At 36.2% G+C, this 25,439-nt stretch overlaps 1 protein-coding gene across 1 annotated transcript in view; it reads right to left on the reverse strand.

The window, feature by feature from the left end:
- RAB3GAP1 (RAB3 GTPase activating protein catalytic subunit 1) overlaps positions 1–25,439 on the reverse strand; it is a 219,026-nt gene that overhangs the window by 25,230 nt on the left and 168,357 nt on the right. Inside the window, exons 8-17 of the mRNA XM_055572747.1 lie at positions 24,936–25,101; positions 19,521–19,620; positions 15,294–15,375; positions 10,450–10,518; positions 9,093–9,166; positions 6,489–6,581; positions 5,903–6,072; positions 3,202–3,291; positions 2,020–2,192; positions 621–675 (exon numbers count right to left, since the gene is read on the reverse strand). Coding sequence (XP_055428722.1) covers positions 621–675; positions 2,020–2,192; positions 3,202–3,291; positions 5,903–6,072; positions 6,489–6,581; positions 9,093–9,166; positions 10,450–10,518; positions 15,294–15,375; positions 19,521–19,620; positions 24,936–25,101 — 1,072 coding nt within the window. The remainder of the gene's footprint in view (positions 1–620; positions 676–2,019; positions 2,193–3,201; positions 3,292–5,902; positions 6,073–6,488; positions 6,582–9,092; positions 9,167–10,449; positions 10,519–15,293; positions 15,376–19,520; positions 19,621–24,935; positions 25,102–25,439) is intronic.

Consider the following 25,439-nt stretch of genomic DNA (forward strand, 5'->3'; position numbering starts at 1 on the left):
AGCACAAGGGCACCAAGACCTAAAAGGTGACTCCAAGTAATAACCCAGGGCTTATTACACTGTGTTTGTAATAAACCAGCATTGCAGTTTTTGCCCGCCCTCTGTGGGTTTTGCTTGGGTGCTTATGGGTAAGCACCTATGCACAAGGATACAAGTTATATAAGCTAAAGCTGTCAATCAACTTGTCAAATAACACAAGACATAGGAAGAGAATTTCTACCACTCTGAAAAACCAACCCTACCCCCACTTCAGGGCAGTTTCTGGTTTCTAGACTGCCCATTCTCATCCTTTCATGACAGCTTATTTTCTCTTTGCTTAACAAAAATGCTGCTGCTTAAAACTGTTCTATATCTCTCGAATGAATTTTTTCCTTTGCAAGGACAAGGACTGAGGAAATTGCTGTTCCACCAGTGACAGTTACAGTAAAAATTTATCCACTGCCTGAGTATTTTATTTTCAGTCTCCACCCTTTCCCTGGACCTTGGTGTGAATGACAGTGACTTAAGTAACCTACAGCAGCACAATGAAAATAGCCTATAATCTATTATTATATTTAATGTCAGAATAACTTGACCTAACCACTGTCACAAATTATATACTGCCACTGGGATATTTTTACCTGTAGCTTCTGATGCAGTAAACAGCATCTCAGATCTGGAGGTCCACTTGCTAATCTATCAAGTAAAGTAGTAGAAAAAAGCTTATCAGTAGAATTGCTTCAGATATGCATATTTTTATACCACCATATATTTAAACCACATAGATAAGAAAGCAAAACTAGACTTCTACAGATCAGGCAACTTAGATGGAGCAAATAAAATTAAAAGATCAAAATTTATTTTATTCTCCTAGTCCATAATTTACCAACAGCAAGTACAAGAGACAAAACGCAACAGCAAAGTAGTGATACCTCTCAAGCTAACAGAAACTTAAAAAATGGAAAGCCTTGAAATCCACCCTAGGAAGTAGCTAGCATGCAGTTTTTCAAACACTACAAAGGAAGTTATACTATTTATTCAGTTCTCAATCATTATGGTAGATTCTCAATATAAAATCCATTGATCTCCACCTCTCTTTTGCTGAAGGGAGCCTGGATTTCCTCTAATCTAAATGAGGTGGTTCCCAGTAATTAGCCAAGAGAGAATCCAGTTAAGTAGAGGCTGGCAAATGACTTAGTAAACCTTTTTGGATCAGTTACCATTTTGTATTACCAATATCATTAGTCTCCTCCCTTAGTTTGAGTAGGATGGGCAAATGAACAGTAACCTATACAGTATCAACATATATGCTAAACCTTTAAATGAACTGTCAACATAAGCTATATAAAAAAATTATAGGTAATATTTAACACCCAAACTTCTGAACTCTAAAGATGTTTTCCCTCCAACTAAACTACTGTTAACATTTTGTTATATTTATTTCCCATTATTTTTCTATACATATTTCTATATATATTCTTTATATTTTCTAATATTCTCTATCAGCATAGTTGAAAGCACTGTATACCTAACACTACAGTCTACTTTTACCACAAATATTGCGATCATCTTCTATGTTAATAGGGATTCTTGGAAAAAAACTCTCCATTATAGAAATACATGATGATTTATTTAACCACTCTTTATTGAAAAAGACCCTGATGCTGGGAAAGATCTAAGGCTAGAGGAGAAGGGGACAACAGAGGATGAGATGGTCAGATGGCATCACCGACCCGATGGACATGAGTCTGAGAAGACTCCGGGAGTTGGTGATGGACAGGGAAGCCTGGCATGCTGCAGTTCATGGGGTCACAAAGAGTCAGAGATGACCAAGCGACTGAACTAACTTAATGTCTGATAATTAGATTAACTTTTTCTTCCTATTATAGTGAACACCAATGAACAGAAATCATATCCTAAGTTTCTTACCATTTTCTTGGGGCAGATTTCCCTACAAGAGGAGAATTAATGAGTCAGAAGTCAAATTTTGTGAACAAATAAAAATACTATCTCTTTACAATCGGGAATTGAAATTATTACCCTGGAATCAGAAAGTTGTTTTCCCATCTGAAACGCATTTCAAGAACAAATTCCTGCCAGAGATGTGCCACTCCTTTCAGTCCTCCATGGTAGAAATTGATCATACAAAGACACAAAGCCAACTTGTATGTTAAACTATCAGACGGTGCAGATTTGAACTGATTGTAGAGATTCTAAATTTAACAAAATAGAAACAAAAAAACTTGTTAACAATATATTTACATGTATAATCAGAAACTGTGTAGGCAGAGATTTTAATACCTGAAATTAATCTATCCTAACAGCCAGGCTTTTATCAAATGTCTAAAACATTATTGCCTAAATTTTTCTTAGGCAGCTCCATGTTTTCAAGATCTCTACAAGGATCAAAAAGTGACACTATATTTTAGTGAGGCTAAAGGTACAGCTTTCAGTTTCTTCTGTGAAATCTTTAAGATATACTCTAAATTTCATGTGTTATAAAAATCTTATAATTACAAATGAATACACACTTGCCAAAACCAAAAGCATAAAATCAGAACTGTATAAACTAAAAATGAAAAGCCCTGCTTTTCCCTCTCACTTCATGAAATCACTTTCTAACAGTATTGTTAACAATTTGATATATCTCTACACCAGTCATTTAAACTTATTTCTCAACTTATCAAAGACTTCAAAAAGGAAAATATGAAAATTGTACTTCATTTTACACATTACTTCAATTAAAGAATTTTCTACCCTCTGTCTAGTTTTGAAATATAAAGAAGAATCCATTGCAAAACATAAATTTGATGACTTATGAAAAGTTTAAACTGAAGGATAGCCTATAACCATACACAGTATATTTTTTCATTATTTCCAGAAAACTTCTTTTACCCAAAATATGTATCTATGTTAACGTTCTATAGTAGGTCACTGAATGGAGGCCATAATCATCACTCAAGTTTTCCTAAGGTGATTTTTACAATAAAAAGATCTTTATTTCACAACAGAGAAAGTTTTATAGTGAATGCTAGAAAATTATCATGTTTTCCTCATCCAAGTCTTTGTTAAACTGAGGAAGAGCTTAAATGACAGGTATAGAGATATAAAACTGTTTACAGTAGCCATTGTTGTGAAGTAGATTTCATGACTGTTGCTAGAAATATAGCAAAATCCCTAGAAATTCAATGCATTTTAAATATTTAACATTAATTAACTTACATATTCTTCACTCTCTAGTGGAGGATTACTATTGTCTGTTGAAGAAGTCCCATCTAATGGTTTCTCAGAAGCAGCATCAGGGAATAAGAACTTATGGGAAAGAAAGAAAATAATCACATTTTCAATGAAATTTCTTACTTTGCAGACTTTTGTAATTCTTATAAACACCATTTGACATTTTAATGCTTATGTTTTTAAAACAATGAGAATGCTCTTACTGTATCAGCCAGTTGGTTCTACACTATCTCAAATATTTTCTATTTTTCTCCAAAAAACAGAGTGACTAGTCAATTTTAAAATCAGATTTTTCTTAAATGTAACCACGAGGTTCTGTGAATTGTTTAGTTCACAGAATGCAAAACCAGAATCTGTATACTATGATTTCAGGCTCATCCAAGGTCATTAAATTTTTTAAAAAGTGTTATTATTAAATAGATAAAATTATAAAAGAAAAATCGGAAATACCCAAACGTTTGTGAGGCTCCATAGAGAAATACAACCCACAGGTTTTCATATATGAAATGCTACAAGTATGACATTAAAGACCCATAATTTTATCTTACGAGATACTTACAGAGTATCTGGTAAGATAAAGTGGGAAGCAGACTAAACCTGTAATGACCGATGAATCTTTTCTACATGATTTCTGTTAATACACGTGAGGATTTATGTGAGGGTGAGGGTGCATATGTGAGGGTGTGCAGAGGGGTTAAAAAAAACTGCAGTGCATACAACTGAGCTACATAATTGGAATAAAATCTCTTAAGGATGTATCCTTAAGAAGGGGCCTTCTTTACTGAAATTTACTTTCAATCCTTTAATCACTAATCTCCCCAAGTGTTTTGTGGTACCGCTGACTTGTGACTCCTTTGCATACTTTGCCATGTACTACAGAACTGAACAGAACATGTTGAAGAGATTTCTCCAGTGGTCATGTATGGATATGAGAGTTGGACTGTGAAGAAAGCTGAGCGCTGAAGAATTGATGCTTTTGGACTGTGGTGTTGGAGAAGACTCTTGCGAGTCCATTGAACTGCAAGGAGATCCAACCAGTCCATCCTAAAGGAGATCAGTCCTGGGTGTTCATTGGAAGGACTGATGCTGAAACTGAAACTCCAATACTTTGGTCACCTCATGCGAAGAGTTGACTCATTGGAAAAGACCTTGATGCTGGGAGGGATTGGGGGCAGGAAGAGAAGGGGATGACAGAGGATGAGATGGCTGGATGGCATCACCGACTCGATGGACATGAGTTTGGGTAAACTCCAGGAGTTGGTGATGGACAAGGAAGCCTGGCGTGCTGTGATTCATGGGGTTGCAAAGAGTCGGACACGACTGAGCAACTGAACTGAACTGAACTGACAGAACATGCTGAAGAGATTTTTCTTCTTAAGGAGAGGAACAACCAAGTGTCAACATCCACTAGTAAGCACATTTATACACAGTATCCTATTTTCATACCACTACGTGAGCTATGTATCAGTGCCCACACCTCTTACAAATAAACGAACTAAAAATCTGGCTAAAAGTCTTGCTCAGATAAACAGCAGGGCTAAAATTAACTTCAAGTTTTCAAGTCCTATATTCTTTTCATTGCACTACTCTTAAAGGTTTTTCCCAAGAATGTCTTAATGCACAGGTTGTCAGAAGTAAGATTATAACTACAATTATAGTAAGAATAGCTATCATTTAGCAAAGTTCTCAGAGAAGGCAATGGCACCCCACTCCAGTACTTTTGCCTGGAAAATCCCATGGACAGAGGAGCCTGATAGGCTGTAGTCCATGGGGTCGCTAGAGTCAGACACGACTGAGCGACTTCACTTTATTTTTTCACTTTCATGCATTGGAGAAGGAAATGGCAACCCAGTGTTCTTGCCTGGAGAATCCCAGGGACGGGGAAGCCTGGTGGGCTACCGTCTCTGGGGTCGCACAGAGTCGGACATGACTGAAGTGACTTAGCAGCAGCAGCAGCAGCAAAGTTCTATTAAATACCAGTGTAACAGAAGGTCCTTTAATCCGTCCAACAACCTCACAGGCTTTTATTAGATTCACTTCAGATGAAGAAACTGAACTTAAATGGCTTGTTCAAAGTCAAACAACAAATCAAGATTAACCCTGGTGTGTATGGTTCCTGGGCTGGACCTGTTCCACCAACCTATACCTAGGAGACACCCTAGCCCCTTCTAGTACTTGCTATAAAGTTTTCAAGAATACCATCTTGATCATGTCAACCTCCTGCTTAAAATGGCATTAAACTAAAGTCCCATGCTTCAGCAAGCACTTCACCAGCTACTCTCCAGTCTCATCCCTGACCCGCCTCTGGGAAGTGCCCTGCAATCTACCAGATTATCCGATATGCTCTCTCAGGCCTCTGCAATTCATCCACTTCTAAACCTTCATCCATTTATGACTAGCTCAATTGTCCCCTCTTTATGAAGCTCTCACTGATTCCCACTGCTCAGACAGACAGATGCACTCCTCTGCTGTGTTCTCACAGGCCCTTTGCCAGAATTCTTACATGTAACATGGTACTGTAATTACGTTCATTTTTCTTATTCCCACTACACCAGTGGCAACTCTGAATGTGGAGACTGTGTTTTACTCGTTTTATATCCCCATCCAGTACCTGCCACACAGATGGGACTGCATAGATAATAAATGAGTGCACATACAGACACATAAAAACATTACATTTAGTTACCAAGAGAATAGTATTGAGGACATCATTATTCAGTGGTGATTCTTCTACACCTCTGTGTTTCCGTATTTTCTTCTTTGCAGTGTGCACCATGTTAGAGACTGATAATTTATGAATTGGAACCGGTGCAGGCTCTGTCAACTTTGACAAAGCATGAGTTATATCAGCAATTTCTATAAAAAGAATAGAAATGAATACATATTACATCACCAACCCTAGCAGGTTAAAGTGATGAATAAACTGATGACTGTACAGAATACTTCAGTCACTCTTTTCATCAGTGACTTTTCATTAATACACGTTCAACTTTATATGAATGCATGATTAACAAAGGTGTAACAATTTCTGCCCAGGAACTTCAAAAATAAACCTCTAAAACTGTTTTTAAAAATATCTTACATTTTCTTATTAATCACACAATGTTTTAAGTTCAGGGTATAGCCAAGAGAAAATGGGAGCTGTTTAGTTCATCAAAACTTGATTCCCTAATATAACCTGAATGAGAAAAATAGATGACAAGTTGCTGGAAAATGTGTGAAAGAGTTAGACATTTGAAAAGAACTTTAAAAAAGAGAAAAAGGTAAGTCACCTCTCCCTTCTTCCTCAAATGTGGATCGTCCAAGAATCTCATCAGTTGACTCCTTTCGACGGCAAATTTTAAAAAATTCAGTGACAAAATCACCTACACAGAAAAAATGTTACTTATTTTTGAAATGTAACTGAAAGAAGTCAGTCCTATAAATAAAGATACATGTCTTCTCACAAAAGCTATTAACTAACATACTGCTTCCCTGGTGGCTCAGATGGTAGAGTCTGTGGTGCGGGAGACCTGAGTTCAACCCCTGGGTCAGGAAGATCTCCTGGAGAAGGAAATGGCAACCCACTCCAGTATTCTTGCCTGGAAAATCCCATGGATGGAGGAGCCTAGCAGGGTGTAGTCCATAGGGTCGCAAAGAGTCAGACATGACTGAGCGACTTCACTTTCACTTTCAACATATGGCAGAAAAAAAAACATTCAAGGGAACTCTACTCAGTGCTCTGCACTGATCTAAGTAGGAAAGAAATTTTAAAAAGAAGAGATATATGTATACATGTAACTGATTCACTGTGCTGTACAACAGAAACACATTATAAAGCAACTATATTCTCATAGAAATTTAAAAAAAAATTGAACTCTTGCATGATCTACCTGCCCTTCCAGTCAAGAGGTTAACATCTGAGCAAGCCCATGAGATTAGTCTTGACCCAGTATAAAAAAAATAAGACACTTGCCACTCTTGTTGCAATTCTGGTCATAAAAATGCATCAAGTTTGACATAAAAAAAAAAAAAGAAAGAAAAGGAACCATTCAGTTTCTCCAACCAATGCAAAAAATTAATCCCATTTCAAAGGTAGCCTTGCTTTTACCTTCCCTCTATGTCCCAGGATATTAAAAGTTTCTTCTTATAATTCCCTCTAGAATGAAAGGAAAAATAATTGGACATAGTAATATTATTACTATTGGCCTGAATAAGATAAATAGTATCTCTTCTCATGAAGTTGGTGGATCTAGGATTTAAAACAAGGTCTATCCAACTCTAAAACATGTCGTATCAACCCTCTACCTACCTCCCAATGTTCTTATTGTTTTAGTCACCAAGGTGTGTCTGACTCTCTGCAACCTCCTAGAAAGCCTGCCAGGCTCCTCTGTCCACGGAATTTCTTAGGCACAAATACTGGTGGGTAGCCATTTATTCTCCAGGGTATCTTCCCAACCCAGGGATCAAACTCACGTCTTCCACGTCTCCTGTATTGGCTGGCAGATTCTTTACCACTGAGCCACCAGGGAAGCCTCACTACTTTCCTATACCTTAAGACAAAGATGGCAGGAATTTTACCTTATATACGTAAATGCTAATTAGCATTTAATGAATAACATGATGAATGACACAGAGCTCAGGAAAAAAAGCTTTATGGAAATGCCCCAATACTGTCATCAATAAATATTTAGTAATAACTCCATCAGCTGAATGGCAATGTATCACACTGTATGAAATAAATGTGGCATGGATGAACACAGAAATGTAAAAAATAATTTTCACATCCACTAAATATAAGACAGAAAGACTGGAAAGAGGAGATGGGTTCAGAAGACTTCATGAAAGAGACATTATCTACAAAAGCAGGAAGAGAAAGATAATTCTAGATATGGGATATAATAATAATAATTATGACCTGAAGAGCAAATGATAGTTTTTAAAGTATTTCTATAATGTTATAACATTTCTAAAATGTTACAGAAATGTTCTATATGTTCTAAATGTTCTAGAAATACATTTCTATACTGTTATATCAGGGTTTCCCTGATAGCTCAGTTGGTAAAGAATCTGCCTGCAATGCAGGAGACCCCGGTTTGATTCCTGGGTCAGGAAGGTCTGCTGGAGAAGGGATAGGCTACCCATTCCAGTATTCTTGGGCTTCCCTTGTGGCTCAGCTGGTAAAGAATCTGCTTGCAATGCAGGAGACCTGGGTTCGATCCCTGGTTTGGGAAGATTCCCTGAAGAACGGAAAGGCTACCCACTCCAGTATTGGCCCGGTGAATTTGATGGACTGTGTAGTCCATGGGGTTGCAAAGAGTTGGATACGACTGAATGACTTTCACTTTTACATATTGTTATTTCATTTCAAATATCCCTATGACATGTACAAGATTATTTACACCTCTTTTCCTCTATCAGAAAATATATCTGCAGATACAGTACAGAGCCCTACAGAAAGGCTCTAATAAGACCATCAAATTCAGTGTTCATCCTATTATATACTGCAAGCGTAGAGGGATGACAAAAGACAAAAAGGGTTCCACTAACCAGAATGGAAGAAGCAGAGTATGCCACAGAAGGAAAAAAAGAAGTAACATAAAGTGTTAGGAAAATAAAACTCAGATCCTGGGAAAACATGAGAGAATTTTGAGGTGTAGACTGGTTAAAACTGAATGACAAAAAGTCTGCTATTATTATTTAAGAATAACCAGAAGGAGTCACTGCTGTTGACAAAGATTAATTTTTAATGATGTTAACTGAGAAGGTCACAATGTAAAAAACTTAAAAAAAATTTTCAGATAGGTGAAATAAAGTATAAAGAATACATCCAGTGTTCCTGATCTGGAGAAGAGACAAATACGTGGTATTTCAGGAAAGGAACATAAGTATCTTACCTAGTAAACACTGAGGATTATCAGCTTTTCGAACTCTAACAGACCAATGGGGAGCCTGCATAGGATCCAAATCACTAAAATGCAAAATGATAAACACAAGATCCTATTTATAGCAATCTGCAAGGTTCATAAATTTACCAAAATGCAGTTTTAATGAAAATATTATATAGAAGGACAAGCAATCCATTTCGCCTCCCTTAAACTTACTGCTATTCACATGCAGAAGACCATTTAGATGAGTTTTTAAAAATAAAACCCTAAGACAAAATTCTTAGACAAAAAAGTACAAAAGGAAAAACCAAAATCAGAACAAACTAATCAAAAAGCATAAAAATGATTCTGATCAGGTAACATACAATGATAACCTAATGAGAATATTTTAGGAATAAATGAAACAAAATGAGAAACGAGAAACAAGCAAAAATGTACAATAATCCTAATCTGTTTTTATTATACTATTTATTAATAAAAAAGAAAACTGTAAAAATTTCCACAAGATCAAGTGCCCCATTTTCTCAGTTAAACCGATTATGCTGCATTCGCTTAATGGGATATTATGCAGTACTTTACAAACTGACAACACAGATCTACATCTATTCAATGAATAACTGTATTATATGAATAAAGTAAATTAATATATAAACTTATACTTTAAATAGAAATACCCTTAAATGTTAACTGCTAATTTTTTAAGTAATAGAATTGTAGGTAATCTTTCTTCTTTATACCCATCTAAATTATCTGATTTTAAAAGCTTGTGTTACTTTTACCATCAGAAAATAGAACACTTTTAACTATTAAAAAAAAAAAACAAAAAAAAAACCTGTCCTATTTCTCACAGTTTTGCATCAAGCATGAGAAGATACCAAAATTACATTCCTCTTTCCTCACATTCTTCTGGGATAGGGCTCACTGCAATTTTCAATTTTTTCCTGTGCAATTTTTCCATTGCACAGGAGTATATATGGATGTTTTGCTATTTATGGCATTTAACAATCAAATGTTCTTCCCACATTTTTTAATGACCATCATCTCTTCAAAGTCCTTTATCAAATGTTCTTACCAGCTACAAAAAGTCCAAAAGAATTATGCACTGACTCCCAAACTAACTAGAGACATCTTCGTTAAGCCCAAGTAAGATGCAGGCTGCTCATTACCCTGGAACTAAGGATCCCGTCTCCAAAGTCCACAGCTTAAAACACATTTCTAATATACATCAGTCAGTCTAAAAACTGATCTTTAAAAACAAAAGCAAACAACCATATCAGAAATTGATTCAAAGAAAAACTGCTAACCCACTGGGCAGTTAGTCTTTTGAAATCTGTGACTCTTAATGTACTATTTTTAACATACTTACGAATAAACATCATTATCCACAACGATACCTTCAGTCAGGTGGGGCCATGTAGTTGCTAAATGGAGTTCACTGAAACAAAACATACAATATATCTGTAAGCTTTAATAATGTATATATACCTGATTCAACAATTCTACTTCTAGAATTGTGTCCTTAGTAAATAACCGGAAATATGCCCAAAAAAGTATGCTAAAAATGGTCATGATTTGTAATATAATAAAACTGGAAGCACCTGGTTTAGCAAATGGTGGCACATTTATATTAATGTCTGCAAGAAAAAACCATGCTATACATAATAACCAGAAAGTATAAGTAAACCAAATGTTTGTCAGTTGATGAGTTAAGTAAAATGTAGCACTATTCCATAGGACAGCATATTATATGGCCACAAAAAGCAATGATACTCTAATTCATGCTACAATGTGGATGAACCTCTAAAAGATGCTAAGTGAAAACAGCCAGATGCAAAAGGTCTCATATGGTATAATCCAAGCCATATGAAATGTCCAGAAAAGGCAAATCCATATAGGCAAAAAGTACATTAATATCAGTCTAGACCCAGAGGCCCTAGGGAGACTGGGATGGCGGGGGCAGGGGGAGGGGTGGAGGTAGTGATAGTTAAGAGGTGAGGGGTTTCTTTTTGGGGTAATGAAAATGTTGTGGAATTAGATACTAACGGTTGCACAACTCTGAACTCTAAAAACACTAAATTGTATACTTCAAAATTGTGACTTTTATGGTACATAAGTTATATCTCAATTTTGAAAATATCATTTTTATAGTTCAGGGATTGGCATACTTTGTCTATAAAGGACCCTCTGGGAAGTATTTTGTGCTTCTTATGGGCCATGTATCAATAGTTTGCTATATTCTTGTTTTCTTCTTTTAAAACCCTCAACAATGTAAAACCACTTTTAGTCCCTTGTTGTTTAGTCACTGAGTCGTGTCTCTTTGCGACCCCATGGACTGTAGCCTGCCAGGCTCCTCTGTCCACGGGATTTCCCAGGCAAGAAAACTGGAGTAGGTTGCCATTCCCTTCTCCAAGGGATGTTCCCAAGCCAGGGATCTGAGGTAATAATAATAATAAAGTACATAATAAATGCCATGTGCTTGAATCATCCTGAAACCATCTCCCACCCTGGTCTTCCATGAAAGCCATTTCTGGTGCCAGGAAGGTTGGGGACAGCTGCTCTCTAAGACTCTCGGGGTCCATCATCTGGAGGCACTGGTGCAGCTTGACCTTGAGGTTGACCGTCACCAGTCTTCCTGATGAAGGAGATCTGGGAGGGGAAGTCTCACTGTCTCATGAGGTTGGAGAGCATGATTTCCACTATAATTTTCTTGCGTTGAGACTTCACCCCCTGAGCCTTTGGTGTGCTTGGGGTGGCTTTCCCTGGTGGAGACCCATGAAGGGTAGATTGGCTAAGAGGCATCAAATTCTGAGCAGATCTGCTGGAAGCCTGGTGCAGGCTCTGCTGGAGGCTGAGCGGATCCCTAAGCTCCATTACATCAGAAGGGGTGCATCTTGAGAAGGGCATGGGGTGAACAAGACCTAGCCCCGTGAAGACCATCCACAGTGCATACAGATTCCGGGCACATTCATAGGCTAACTGTAGGGACATCTTTTGGGCTTCAGTTTCACCATCCAGAGTTCAGCCCGTTAAACTATGGTAATTTAGCTCATTATATATATAAAAACAGGCCACTGGTCAGATTTGGTCCACAGGTCATAGTTTGCTGACCTCTTTTTATAGATGAAAATTAGATTTCAGAAACTTTTCATGTAAAATTATAAAATAACAAGCCACAAAAAATGTATGATGACATATATTTATAAAATAAATAAAAATACTGTGCAAAAAAAAGTTACCATAGCAGGCCTAACACTGAGAAAGGATTACTTGCAAGGCTAGTCCCTGGTTTGGCATCTGGGAACTTGAATTTCAGGAGGGTTCCCATCATTCCCTGTGCCTAAATTACCTGTGCCAAAAACATGGTTGATGGAAATATCTGGTTTCCTTCTGGTGCATGGTAGCCAGAGGGTGCCTACATGACCAGTCTCTGATTAAAACTTCTAAGTGCTGAGCCTCTAGTGAGCTTCCCTGGTAGACAGCTTTTCACACATACTGTCACAATTCATTGCTGGGGGAATTGAATGTGTCCTGTGTGACTACATGGGAAGATGAAGTTTGTCCTTCATCTGCTCTGGACCTCACCCCATATGCCTTCTCCCTTTGCTGATTTTTGCACCATATCCTTTTGCTTAGTAAATAAGCATGAGCACAGCTATACATTGAGTCCTACAAGTTCTCCTAGCAAATCAGCTTGAGGGTGGTGTTGGGGGATCTGCTGCATATATACATATAAACATGTATATATACACACCTAATTCATATATATGAAAAATGGCTAGAAGCACATATAGCAAGCTGTGGTCAGTGAGCACCTATGAGTAGGTGATTATAAATTTAGTGATTTTTTTTTTCCCTCCTGTCTAGATTCTGATCTCACTTGTTATGTTCAGAGAATATAGAAGTCAAAAGGGTCAATTACTTCATTTCTCCACTCTTCAGTGATGCTTGACTAACTGGCAACTCGAGTCTGAGAATCTAAATCTGTAAGCACAGTTAGGAATTCACAGTGGGCCAGCACTCCACAACAATGCAGTGTAACCTGGGTTATGAACCAGACAACTAGGCAGGCTTGGCTCAAGGCTATTTTCTGAGCCTGGTTCTACAATGGTCCCAATTAAACATTTGAGTTACTAAGTATCTATCCAAAAAACTGATTTTTCGCTTGAATTAGAGTTGACTATTAAACAGTTTGCAACTAGACAATCTGACTACTAAACATAGGGTTTTTGCCCATTTTTAAATTTTCTCTGCACTGAACATGAATTTATTATTCATAATAAAACTAATTAAGGTAAAAAATGACTGCAAATAATATGTGATATCATATAGTTTAAATGATTAGAATGATTTGAAATTTAAAACTATCCACTACTGAATTTTTTAAAGTATGAACCTCAAATTCAATTCCTAAGCTTTTATGATTAAGTCCTCTCCTCTCCCTCTAACTATAGAAAAATTTCTTTGACAATGAGACAAGATACTGAAAAAGGCTCTTCATTTCCTCTTTCACTATTAAAGATGAGTTTTCAAAAGCACTGTGCCCACAATATTTGCTAATCACTGATTTAAATGGTGTGCCACATGCACCATCTTACCCTCAACTTATTTCTGTCTCCTTCAGTTACTTGTTCCTTTGCTGACTGACTCATCACGATATAGATGTGGAAGAAATATTTAACAATTAAAACCTCCACATTTCTATCAGGTCAGTTTATTGCTCTCCCCCTAAAATCTTCTCTAAGTAAAATTCAAATAAATGACCCCACTGGAAGCCACAATTCCATCTGTATCCACTCCCACACCGTTTCTTGCTTGCTCACTACATTCTAGCCATGATAGCCACCTTTTGTTTCCTTCCGTAGACTTTCCAAGCTGTTTCCTGCATCAGGGTGCTTTGCACAGGCTCTTCCCTGCACCTGGAACAGTCGTTCTCTGATTCTCTGCTTGGCTAAATTCTTCCCTAATTGAGACTCAGAGTAAATACCCTTTCCTTTGAGAAGACTTTACTGATGGCATACAACTCTAAACTAGTCACTCATTTTACTGTCAATACTTCCTATACTCTTCCTTCAAATTATTCCATAATTTATAATTCTAAGTTTACTTAGGTGATTAGTTCATCTATTTTATTTAATTAGACTACAAGAAAGCAGAATCTGTCAGTTTTACTTACTTCAAGATCTTCCTCTTAGCACAGTGTCTGGCACATATAATAAATATCAATTTTAAAAGATACCCACTTTACCGTCCGCCTTAAGTGATTTTAAGTGAAAAGTATTATTATTTCTACATTTAAGTGAGAGTATTAAAGAAGGCAAAAGGAGAAGAGGATAGCCGAGGATGAGATGGTTAGATAGCATCACTGACTTAATGGACATGATGAATTTGAGCAAACTCCGGGACATGGTGAAGGACAGGGAAGCCTGGCATGCTGCAGTCAATGAGGTCGCTGAGTAGGACACAATTTAGCAACTGAATGACAAAATGTGAATATATATATTTTAAAATAACCAAATAGTTTAACAAATGAGATAGCTTTTATATCAGCACTGTTTATATTTTCCAAATATTTTGCTAGCAGTGATGAAGTTTTCCAACCGCTACATTTTCTTGTGAAACAGCTGTTTTTATTCTTTTTTTTTTTAAGTTCAGTAGTTCTTCTAGAAAAGCAATTGGGTAACCTATAAGGTCACCTTTGTGTCTCTTATTTACATCTTAATTTTGAAAAAGTGGCCAGGAAAAATGCAAAAAATTGTTAACTCTGGGTGATGGACACATGAAAATTTGTGTTATATGACAATGTCTGTGCTTTTCAATATTTAAAATGTTTCCCCAAAGTAGGTCAAGAATCACTTCTATAAGGAAGTGATTCCTTATACATTAAGTGTATTAATATACACTTAATTACCTTAATGTATTAATGTAATTATTGTATATTACATTATATTATACATTACATTACATTAATGTATTCTATTAATATACACTTAATACATTAAGTGTATTATATATGTTTTATATATTACTTTAAACCTTTTACTTCTGAAGTTACAGATGAAAAAAAAAAGATGGCCAGATTATTACATGTAGGTCTCTATTTCCAGTACTACATTCATTCCAGGAGGCTGCAGTATTATAAAACACAGTAAAATCAACATCAAATAGAATTTTAAAAGTCCCATAATTCAAACGATATAACGAAAGTCACACCTAATGGGATCTTCACAGGCACCAAATGGTAACTTGCCGAATTCCAGGCCTCCCACTTCTCCTCCTACAAGGGCATCTATATCTAAAGAAGAAAAAAAATGTCCACAAGTTAGCCAAAAGTGGAGAAATAAGAATTTAAATTTAATTATGTCAACCTTTTGAAAGATTATAGATTTAAAACTGTCTACATTAAGACACAGCAAGTTAGAGAGCAAGCTGTCAGATATTAGACTTCCTCCAAGAATGTTAGAGTGAAATAAAACGGAAAGTTATAGTAAAAGGCTACATTTAATTCCTGTTTGTAAAGTGCTGTATTCAAGCCTGCATTCTAAATTTTACCCTTCTGAAACAGTCCTTAAATACTATTCAAGAGAATATTATTCTTGTAAATTTTAAAAATTTTCTAAGTATGTGATTCATGTTATCTAAAAGAACAATTAAATAAGTATTAAAAAATTTAATCATCAACCTACATTCATCAGTTTTGCTGTTAATAATTTCAGAATAGCCCAAATTAGTCATCATTAATAAAACTTTATTTAAGCTGACAGTATATGGAAATATCTGAAGCACAGAAAATAATTTCCATTCCCTTATGAATGGTATCTGAGATTAGAGGAAAATTTAGAAGGTAAATCACCACTTAGTTTCATCCCTCTTGAAGAATAAACACTTCTAAAAGACATCAAAAAGATTTGTCTTCAAAGTAATACAAATGGTTGTTTTTAATTATTCACACAACACTGTGAATTACTAAAGTCTACTGTTGAGTTATGAACATTTACAGATTCACTAAAATCATGTTTGACAAATACCCACACCCTAACTAAATTATTAAAATTAGCATTAAATATGGTTCAATTACTTGAGTCAGTAAATTTTCTCAAATCAATTCATTGCATTTTTCCAACTAAAGAATGCTTACAACAGAGATCAAAATAACTAGTTTTATTATAAAATGTGAATTAAAGAACTTCAAAATTTATAAAAAGGACATGTTTAAAATCAGTGAGCTAGGGCTTCCATGGTGGCTTAGTGGTAAAGAATCCACCTACTAATGTGTAGGAGGCACTGCTTTGATCCCTGATCTGGGAAGATCCCACGTGCCACAGAGCAATTAAGCCTGTGCGCCACAAGAGAAGGCATCACAAGTAGAAAGTAGCCCCGCCTCGTCACAACTAGAGAAAAATCTGAGCAGCAACCAAGATCCAGCACAGTCAAAAATAATTTTTTTTAAAACTTAGCAAGCTAAAAATTATTGCTGGACTATAACTGTATAAAATTTTAATTAAATTAAAAGGTGAAAAGCAACATTGTAGAATCAAAGGATGATGCGACTTGGAGTTTGACCAGGATTTAAATGTGAACTTTAGCACTTGGACTCTTGAGAGTCCCTTGGACTGCAAGGAGACCCAACCAGTCCATTCTGAAGGAGATCAGCCCTGCGATTTCTTTGGAAGGAGTGATGCTAAAGCTGAAACTCCAGTACTTTGCCACCTCATGTGAAGAGTTGACTCATTGGAAAAGACTCTGATGCTGGGAGGGATTGGGGGCAGGAGGAGGAGGGGACGACAGAGGATGAGATGGCTGGATGGCATCACTGACTCGATGGACGTGAGTCTGGCTGAACTCCGGGAGCTGGTGATGGACGGGGAGGCCTGGCGTGCTGCGATTCATGGGGTCGCAAAGAGTCAGACACGACTGAGCGACTGAACTGAACTGAACTGACCATGTCACCTTGAGTCAGTTACTTTTGTTTTCTAAGAAAAATAATACTTGTCTCATTAAGTGAAGTGAAGTGAAGTGAAGTGAAACTCACTCAGTCGTGTCTGACTCTTTGCAACCTCATGGACTTATAGTCCATGGAATTCTCCAGGCCAGAATACTGGAGTGGGTAGCCTTTCTCTTCTCCAGGGGATCTTCCCAACCCAGGGATCGAACCCAGGTCTCCCACATTGCAGGTGGATTCTTTACCAGCTGAGCCACAAGGAAAGCCTAAGAATACTGGAGTGGGTAGCCTATCCCTTCTCCAGTGATCTTCCCGACCCAGGAATTGAACCGGGGTCTCCTGCATTGCAGGTGGATTCTTTACCAACTGAGCTATGAGGGAAGCCCCACTTGTCTCATAAGTAAATGAGAATTACATGAAACAGTACATAAAATGCACAGTGTCTAGCCCATATTACATGTTCAGTCTCTTCCCCTTAAAAGGGAAAATACTAAAAATTTATGTGACTTTCAATCCACTGAGGAAGAAGTTAATATTTTGATACTCATTTTGAAAAACTTGCAATAGAACATTAACAAAGGCCTTATTGGCAATCAGAATTATAATGTTAAGATTCTGATTCCTGGACTTCTTAGGTCATCAACAGACCATACTATCTGGGGTTATCATTAAAGTCTGACTATTCTATTAATAGTTGTCATTCAAAGGAATGACTTTTGAAAAAAGGAAGGTTGGAACTGAAACTTCAAAACTAGAAGCCAACTATAAACTGGGTACTGTTTAAGAACTAAAATAACCAAAACAAATATTTGAGTCTTCTAATATAAATCTCAGTTTAAGCTTTAATTTCCCTCTGCTATAGTTTAGATGCAGTTCTCTTATCGGACATTAAGAATTTCAAATTATTCAGTGGTATATAAAATAGTAGTAGTACATGTAACCACCAAAAGCTAAATGTACTACATTAATTTTAGCATCATCCTAAAACCATCAATTTACTATTTTGAATCTTATAAAAACAAACCAACCACTTGGAACAAAAATAAACAGTAAAGAATATTATTTTATTATAATATAATTCTCTCTGAGGGAGGTAGAGTAAAAAATGTTTTCAGGCTAATAAAATCCTTCTATAAGTTGATACTAAATTTCTCACTAGATATACTTGAATATAATTACACTTATATGTGAGAGAAAACATCCAGGAACCTAAACCTGACTTACTTAGGCTAAATGTACACCAGGCTGAGCTTTCCTAAAACTTAGGTAATGTCTGTTTATATCTGTGTCCCTGGCAGGAACAAATTTATAGGCTAAAAATTAATGACTACTAAATGAATCAGTGGAAACAGTGTCAAACTTTATTTTTGGGGGCTCCAAAATCACTGCAAATGGTGATTGCAGCCATGAAATTAAAAGACGTTTACTCCTTGGAAGAAAAGTTATGACCAACCTAGATAGCGTATTCAAAAGCAGCGACATTACTTTGCCAACAAAGGTCCGTCTAGTCAAGGCTATGGTTTTTCCTGTGGTCATGTATGGATGTGAGAGTTGGACTGTGAAGAAGGCTGAGCACTGAAGAACTGATGCCTTTGAACTGTGGTGTTGGAGAAGACTCTTGAGAGTCCCTTGGACTGCAAGGAGATCCAACCAGTCCATTCTAAAGGAGATCAGTCCTGGGTGTTCACTGGAAGGACTAAAGCTGAAACTCCTATACTTTGGCCACCTCATGCGAAGAGTTGACTCATTGGAAAAGACCCTGATGCTGGGAGGGATTGGGGGCAGGAGGAGAAGGGGACGACAGAGGATGAGATGGCTGGATGGCATCACTGACTTAATCGATATGAATTTGGGTAAACTCCGGGAGTTGGTGATGAACAGGGAGGCCTGGCATGCTACAATTCATGGGGTCGCAAAGAGTCAGACACGACTGAGCAACTGAACTGAACTGAAATTAATCAGTACATCAATGGCTAAGTAGGTAAAATGATTTTAATTAATTTTTATAAAAACACAAGTTAAAGTAAAATATTCTACAGCTCTTCCCAGTATATGTGTATATATACATTTCTTTTTTTTTTTCTGCTTTCCTTATTTACCCTCTACTTCACACTCTACTCTCTATAAGGTTCTGTGCACATCTGTTCTCAGCATAGGAGAGAGGTTTCTCTTCTTATATTCTGAAAGCAGACATTTTAATTATTCATTATGTACTAATTTTCAGCATACAATGTTCCATAGCAAGGGAATGCTTTATAAATAATATTTTTTTCAAAGACAGATTGTCAAGTAGAGAGTAACTGACAATTAGAGTAATTGTCTAGAGTAATTCTAGAGTTGTCTCTAGAAAAACCTACAATTTTCAAGAGAAAAAAAGTGATAAGGGCAATGAAATTAGCAACATTATATACATTAAAAATGAGTTACAAATATTTCAAACACTTGAAACACACTGTTAAATACTTTTAATTTCTGAATATAGTTCTAAATTATCTCACCCGGAGGTTGCTGAGGCCAAAAATACTGCTGCCAATCCTGAAGAACATAGGTAAACCGTATAGCAATATTAACTGGAGGCAATGGAGTTAAAGGACATCCCTAAGAAGTAAATGCAAAGACAATATCATGAAATGTTAGTACCCTTGTAATACCAGACGCAAATTTCAAACTACTGAAGTAGATGAATTACTACCTTTATGACATGGGGATTTTCAGGTTATAGTGTTAGATATGGCACACATAAACCAGCCATAAAAAATGTATGTATGACATTCTAGCCATTAAAAAGGAAAACTAAGTTACCGAAGTTAATAGAGCCAAAGGTGCGGAATTTAGGAAATCATTTTCATAGGGGAAATTCTCACAGCCTAAAACCTCAAGAGATAAATTAATGCCAGAGAACAAATTACATTAAAATAAAGCTGCTTAACTCTGACATAAATCACAGCAAGATCCTCCATGACCCATCTCCTACAGTAATGGAAATAAAAACAAAAATAAACAAAAGGGACCAAATTAAACTTAAAAGCTTTTGTACAATGAAGGAAAGTACAAGCAAGGTGAAAAGACAACCCTCAGAGTGGCAGGAAATAACAGCAAAGGAAACAACTGACAGGGGATTAATCTCCAAATTATACAAGCAGCTCATGCAGCTCAATACCAGAAAAACAAAACAATCCAATCAAAAATTGGACAGACTATCTAAACAAACACGTCTCCAAAGAAGACATACAGAGGGCCAACAAACACATGAAAAAGATGTTCAACATCACACATTATTAGAGAAATGCAAATCAAAACCACAATGAGGTATCATCTTATACCAGTCAGAATGGCCATCATCAGAAAGTCTACAAACAATAAATGCTGGAGAGGGTGTGGAGAAAAGGGAACCCTCATGCACCACTGGAAGGAATGCAAATTGATAATAGCCACTATAGAAAACAGTATGGAGATTCCTTTAAAAACTAGGAATAAAGCTACTATATGAACCAGCAATCCCACTACTGGGCATATACCCTCAGGAAACCATAACTGAAAAAGATACACGTACCCCAATGTTCACTGCAGTACTATGTACAATAGCTAGGATATGGAGGCAACCTAGATGTCCATCAACAGATGAATGGATACAGAAGTTGTGGTACATATACACAATGGAATATTACTTAGCTATAAAAAAGGAGCACAGGAGTCAGTTCTAATGAGGTGGATTAATCTAGACCCTATTATACAGAGTGAAGTCAGAAAGACAGATTTTGTATATTAACGCATATATATGAAATCTAGAAAGATGGTACTGATGATCATATTTACAGGGCAGCAAAGGAGATAGCCATAAAGAACAGAATTTTGGTCACAGTGGGAGAGGGAGACAGTGGGAAGACTTGAGAGAGCAGTACTGAAACATACACATGACCAAATGTACAATAGCTAGCCAGTGGGAATTTGCTGTATGATGCAGGAAACCCAAAGCCAGTGCTCTGTGACAGTCTAGAGAGGTAGGATGAGGAGGGAGGTGGGAGGAAGGTTTAAGAGGGAGGGGACATGTGTATGCCTGTGGCTGATTCATGTTGATGTATGGCAGAAACCATCACTATATAGTAAAGTAATTATCCTCCAATTAAAAATAAATTTTTTAAGAAAGAAATAAACTTCCAAAAAAAAAGGCTGTTTAAACTACTACCAGGAAGAGATATTACATTCTATTAAGTAAAATACTATTTCAAAATATCTTACACAATTTTAATTACACAAATATAATTTACTAGTCTCTTCAGCCATGTTGAATGTAAAAAAAAGTGCATCATTTTTTAAATAAAGTAAAACTGCTACAAAATATAAAACTAGGTTTAAGACGTCTTTTTTCCCTTTGAAATGAAAATAAACTCAAAGCCAGTCTTGAATATTTAACGAAAATGTTAGACTGTGACAAATGGCCACTCATGCAAAATAGTTTATATTAATGAATCAGAAAATTAAGATCTATCTTTATACTCATTAATAATAATAATAATTAATAATATCCAAACATCTCATGATCTCAGCTTCCCTTAATAATGGTTAAGCTATATTAATATGGAATAGGAATTAAGTATGCATAGGCATGACCTAGTGAGCTTATGAAAATGCAGATTCAACAATATCCTGCATATCTACCCAGTTTCCAGGTGTTTCTGATACTTCTGGTCAGAAGAAATAACATAGACCCTTTAGCTCAGCATCAGGAGCTATAAATGTCATTAGTAACTTTAACTGAATACAAACTCAATCTCAAGACAGCTGCAAAAAAAGAGAGAGCGAATTCAGTTTTGGGCTGCTGTGTCCTATAGAAGCAAGGTAAGATTCTAGGTGGTCAGAAATAATTACTTTTTACTTAGGTTTAGGTACCAAATGAGCATTCACCAGTAATTCTAGACCAGTAATGATCTAGAAACCATAATGAGGTCACTTTGACACATAACCTCTGCTCCAGTCACATAGCAATGTTGGCAAATACAGAAAGAGATGACCAAAAAGAAACAGCTAGGATCAAACATGACTTAATTATCTTCACAGACCCTAGAAAAGGTATAGAAAAGGTACAGAAAACTAAAAGTATTAAGTGGGACCCAAGACACATGCTTGCTAAGTTCCAGATGACAGCCAGGATTATGGACTGCATTAAATGGATCCAAAGTACTCAGCCCAGACTGAGGGCACTACAAGACTCTCTGCTTAAGGCAGACATATGGACAGAGTACTCTAGATTGGAGCAGTGGCTGTGCTAGAAGGTATCAGGCTAGAAAAAGTTGTGTGATCTGGGGAAAAATCCACTCCTATGATCCAAGCATCCAGGCTTCCCAGGTGGCTCAGAGGTTAAAGCGTCTGCCTGCAATGCAGAAGACCTGGGTTCAATCCCTGGGTCGGGAAGATCCCCTGCAGAAAGAAATGGCAACCCACTCCAGTATTCCTGCCTGGAGAATCCCATGGATGGAGGAACCTGGTGGGCTACAATCCATGGGTCACAAAGAGTCGGACATGACTGAGCAAGCAACTTCACTCACTCACTCATGATCCAAGCAAGCAATTCAATGATTCCAAGACTCCATGTGCAATACCACAATATCAACACCGAGCAAGAGGCATCAAACACCATTTTAAGACAGGCTTCTGAAATAGTCTACAGATAAGAAGCAATCACAAAATTATAAAACCACTAGAGAAGATAGGAAAGTTTAAAACCACAAAAAGATGACATTAAAAATGAGCCTGCAAATGAAACTTCCCTAGAACATGAAGAAATAAACACAGTTCTAAGAAAGATAAATATCCAAATCAGAATATAAAACCATGAAACATAAAGAACATCTGATAGAATGAAGAATGTCTAAATTGAAAAAGGAAACACTACGGTATGAGAGCGCTTTCAAACATTTAAAGGATTGTGGCAAAAGAGGATTTAAATTTAAACTTTATGTGACTTCAAGGACAACCATCCTCTGCTGCCACTCTGCCAAGGAAGCCTTTTCAAAATATTAGATTCATGTGAAAATGAAATAAATTGCCACTGTGGGGCTAAAGTGCCTTGGAACACTTCCAGTAGATTTAAAGGGTAATATTTATAAAGATAGCCTTATAAAGACAGTATAAGAGAGTTGCATATTAAGTAGTTTTATGTAATACCAATAAAGTACCCAAAACAGGTCTCAATTATTTTAAGTTCAACTCTTACCAAATCAACTTTCATATTTAGACCAGTGAGGTTTATAAAAGTTCTGAAAGATGATGTAATAAACTGATTAGGAACGCTTTTTTTTTTTTTTACAATCATATTCTAAATCAGGCTTCACAAATCAATGTGGTCCCTAGTTTCAGTAAGAAGCTGAGTTACGTAGAGGAGTAAAAGATCCATGAAAATAACTTTCACTAATGTTTTTAAAAAGAGGAATAAAACATTAATATTTGCATCTGACTAGAATTTTATCTAAAATAATTAAACATAATTGAAGATTTGGTGAGAACAAAGGAAAACTAACGGGGTAGAAATAACACATGTCTTTTTCAAAAATTTATCAAGGCAACACGAAGAATTGAGTAGTATTTAAGACAGCATTTCAAGGTCCAGAAAGGTTTTGGGGGAAAAGTTGCACATAGACAGGGAACTTTCTGAAAGACATACATCTATCATTGGTTTAATGGAGATAATCACAAGAAACAGCTAACAATAGTTATTTTGAGGAAAGGGACTAAGGATATAAAGAAGTTTTTACCTCTTTAATTTCTTAACCTGGTATATGTACTTTTTTAAAATATCAAGTAGATTCATCTTTGTAGCGATAATCCTAGCACCATGCTATTTACAGCCTCAACACTGAAAACATACATTTATGAAGTTCTAATCCTAAATATCTTTCTACAAACAATATATGTTAAAAAAAGAAATTTCAGCATTTTCTTATTTTTTTTAATTTTCAAAATTTGTAAACCTTCAGAAAGGTTGCAAAGCTAGCATAATGAATACCCACATGATCTTTTCGACTGAAACTTTTGAAAGTAAATTGCAAGCATCATGGCAACTCACCTCTAAATACTTCATTCAGCATGTGATTCCTATGAACAAGGATATTATCCTATGCAACCATAACACAATTATCACACTCAAGAATTTTAACACTGATATTATTTTCTAATATATAGTCCATATTAAAACTGTCCCACTGTCCCAATTGTGTCCTTCATGGCTATTTTGCTGTGATCAAGGATCACACACTGCCTTTAGTTGTTACATCACTTCAGTCTCTTTTAAGCTAAATAGCTCCCAGAATTTGTATTGCCTATCATGAAACTGCTATTTTTAAAGAGTCTAGGACAGCTACTTTGTAAAAGAGTAGCACAGGCAAGTCCTCCATATCTCTGTTATAGTGTTTTTAGAGAAAAATAAAGATGTATTGAGCACATCCAAGTTAGCCCTGCTGCCCTCAGTCATAGCATTATAAGCCAGATTAATTTTAAACATCAAATGGACCCTTGGGGGGAAAAATAGCAATTCAGAACCCAAAGAGTTCACATCTCAGTTGCTCATAGTCAGAGTCCCCAACAAGTAGCTACATAGAGGCCCACTCACACGGGGGAGGGTTGGCAATATTACTGTTAGAGAAAAAGGAATATAACGAGTTAACACAGTATCTAAATGTTAACCAATCGAACAACCAAAACTAGTATACAAACTAGTTTTTAGTTTGTACACTAAAAACTAATTGGATATTTGTTTCTTTAGATACACAGAGTAATTTTTATAATCGATTACATCTTTCTTCTAAGTAATTATATTATCAATATTAGAGAGAAATATTTCTATGAAATCAATCAAATTACTAAATTACTACTTTTATCTGGATCCCAGATAAGACAAAGTATCAATGCCAACTCACAATCTTTGATTTGAAGATATCCAGCAGACCTGATAAATGAGTATACTGATTTGGCACTTTTCGAAGATGAACCATTTCAAAATCAGTTCGGACACCAGGACCCTGACATTCACCCACATACATTCTTCGCCATTTGTGATGAATCTGCACGAAGAGTGGTACCTGGCTGTAGGATATAATTAACAAGAATAGATTGTAAGTTCATTAAACATTGAATAGCTTCTAAATCTCGCTTTACAGTATAACATTATTTTAATCTCAAATATCTAAAGAAATAAATAAGGAACATCCCACAGACATATTTATAACAAAGGCGTTATTAGTTTCTTTTCTCCTTACACTAATAAAATGAAGAAATTATCATCAAGTGGCACTGTACAGTCAGAAAATTATTTTTAAATGGCTGAAAAATCATAAAAAAAAAAAAAGGCAGAATAAAAATTTTCTTGAATAAAAGTGATCCCACCTACTAGGATTTTCAAGGACATTAATTAAACTTGATCC

Source organism: Bubalus kerabau, chromosome 3 (genome assembly GCF_029407905.1).
Source record: "Bubalus kerabau isolate K-KA32 ecotype Philippines breed swamp buffalo chromosome 3, PCC_UOA_SB_1v2, whole genome shotgun sequence".
NCBI classification, from domain to species: Eukaryota; Metazoa; Chordata; class Mammalia; order Artiodactyla; family Bovidae; genus Bubalus; species Bubalus kerabau.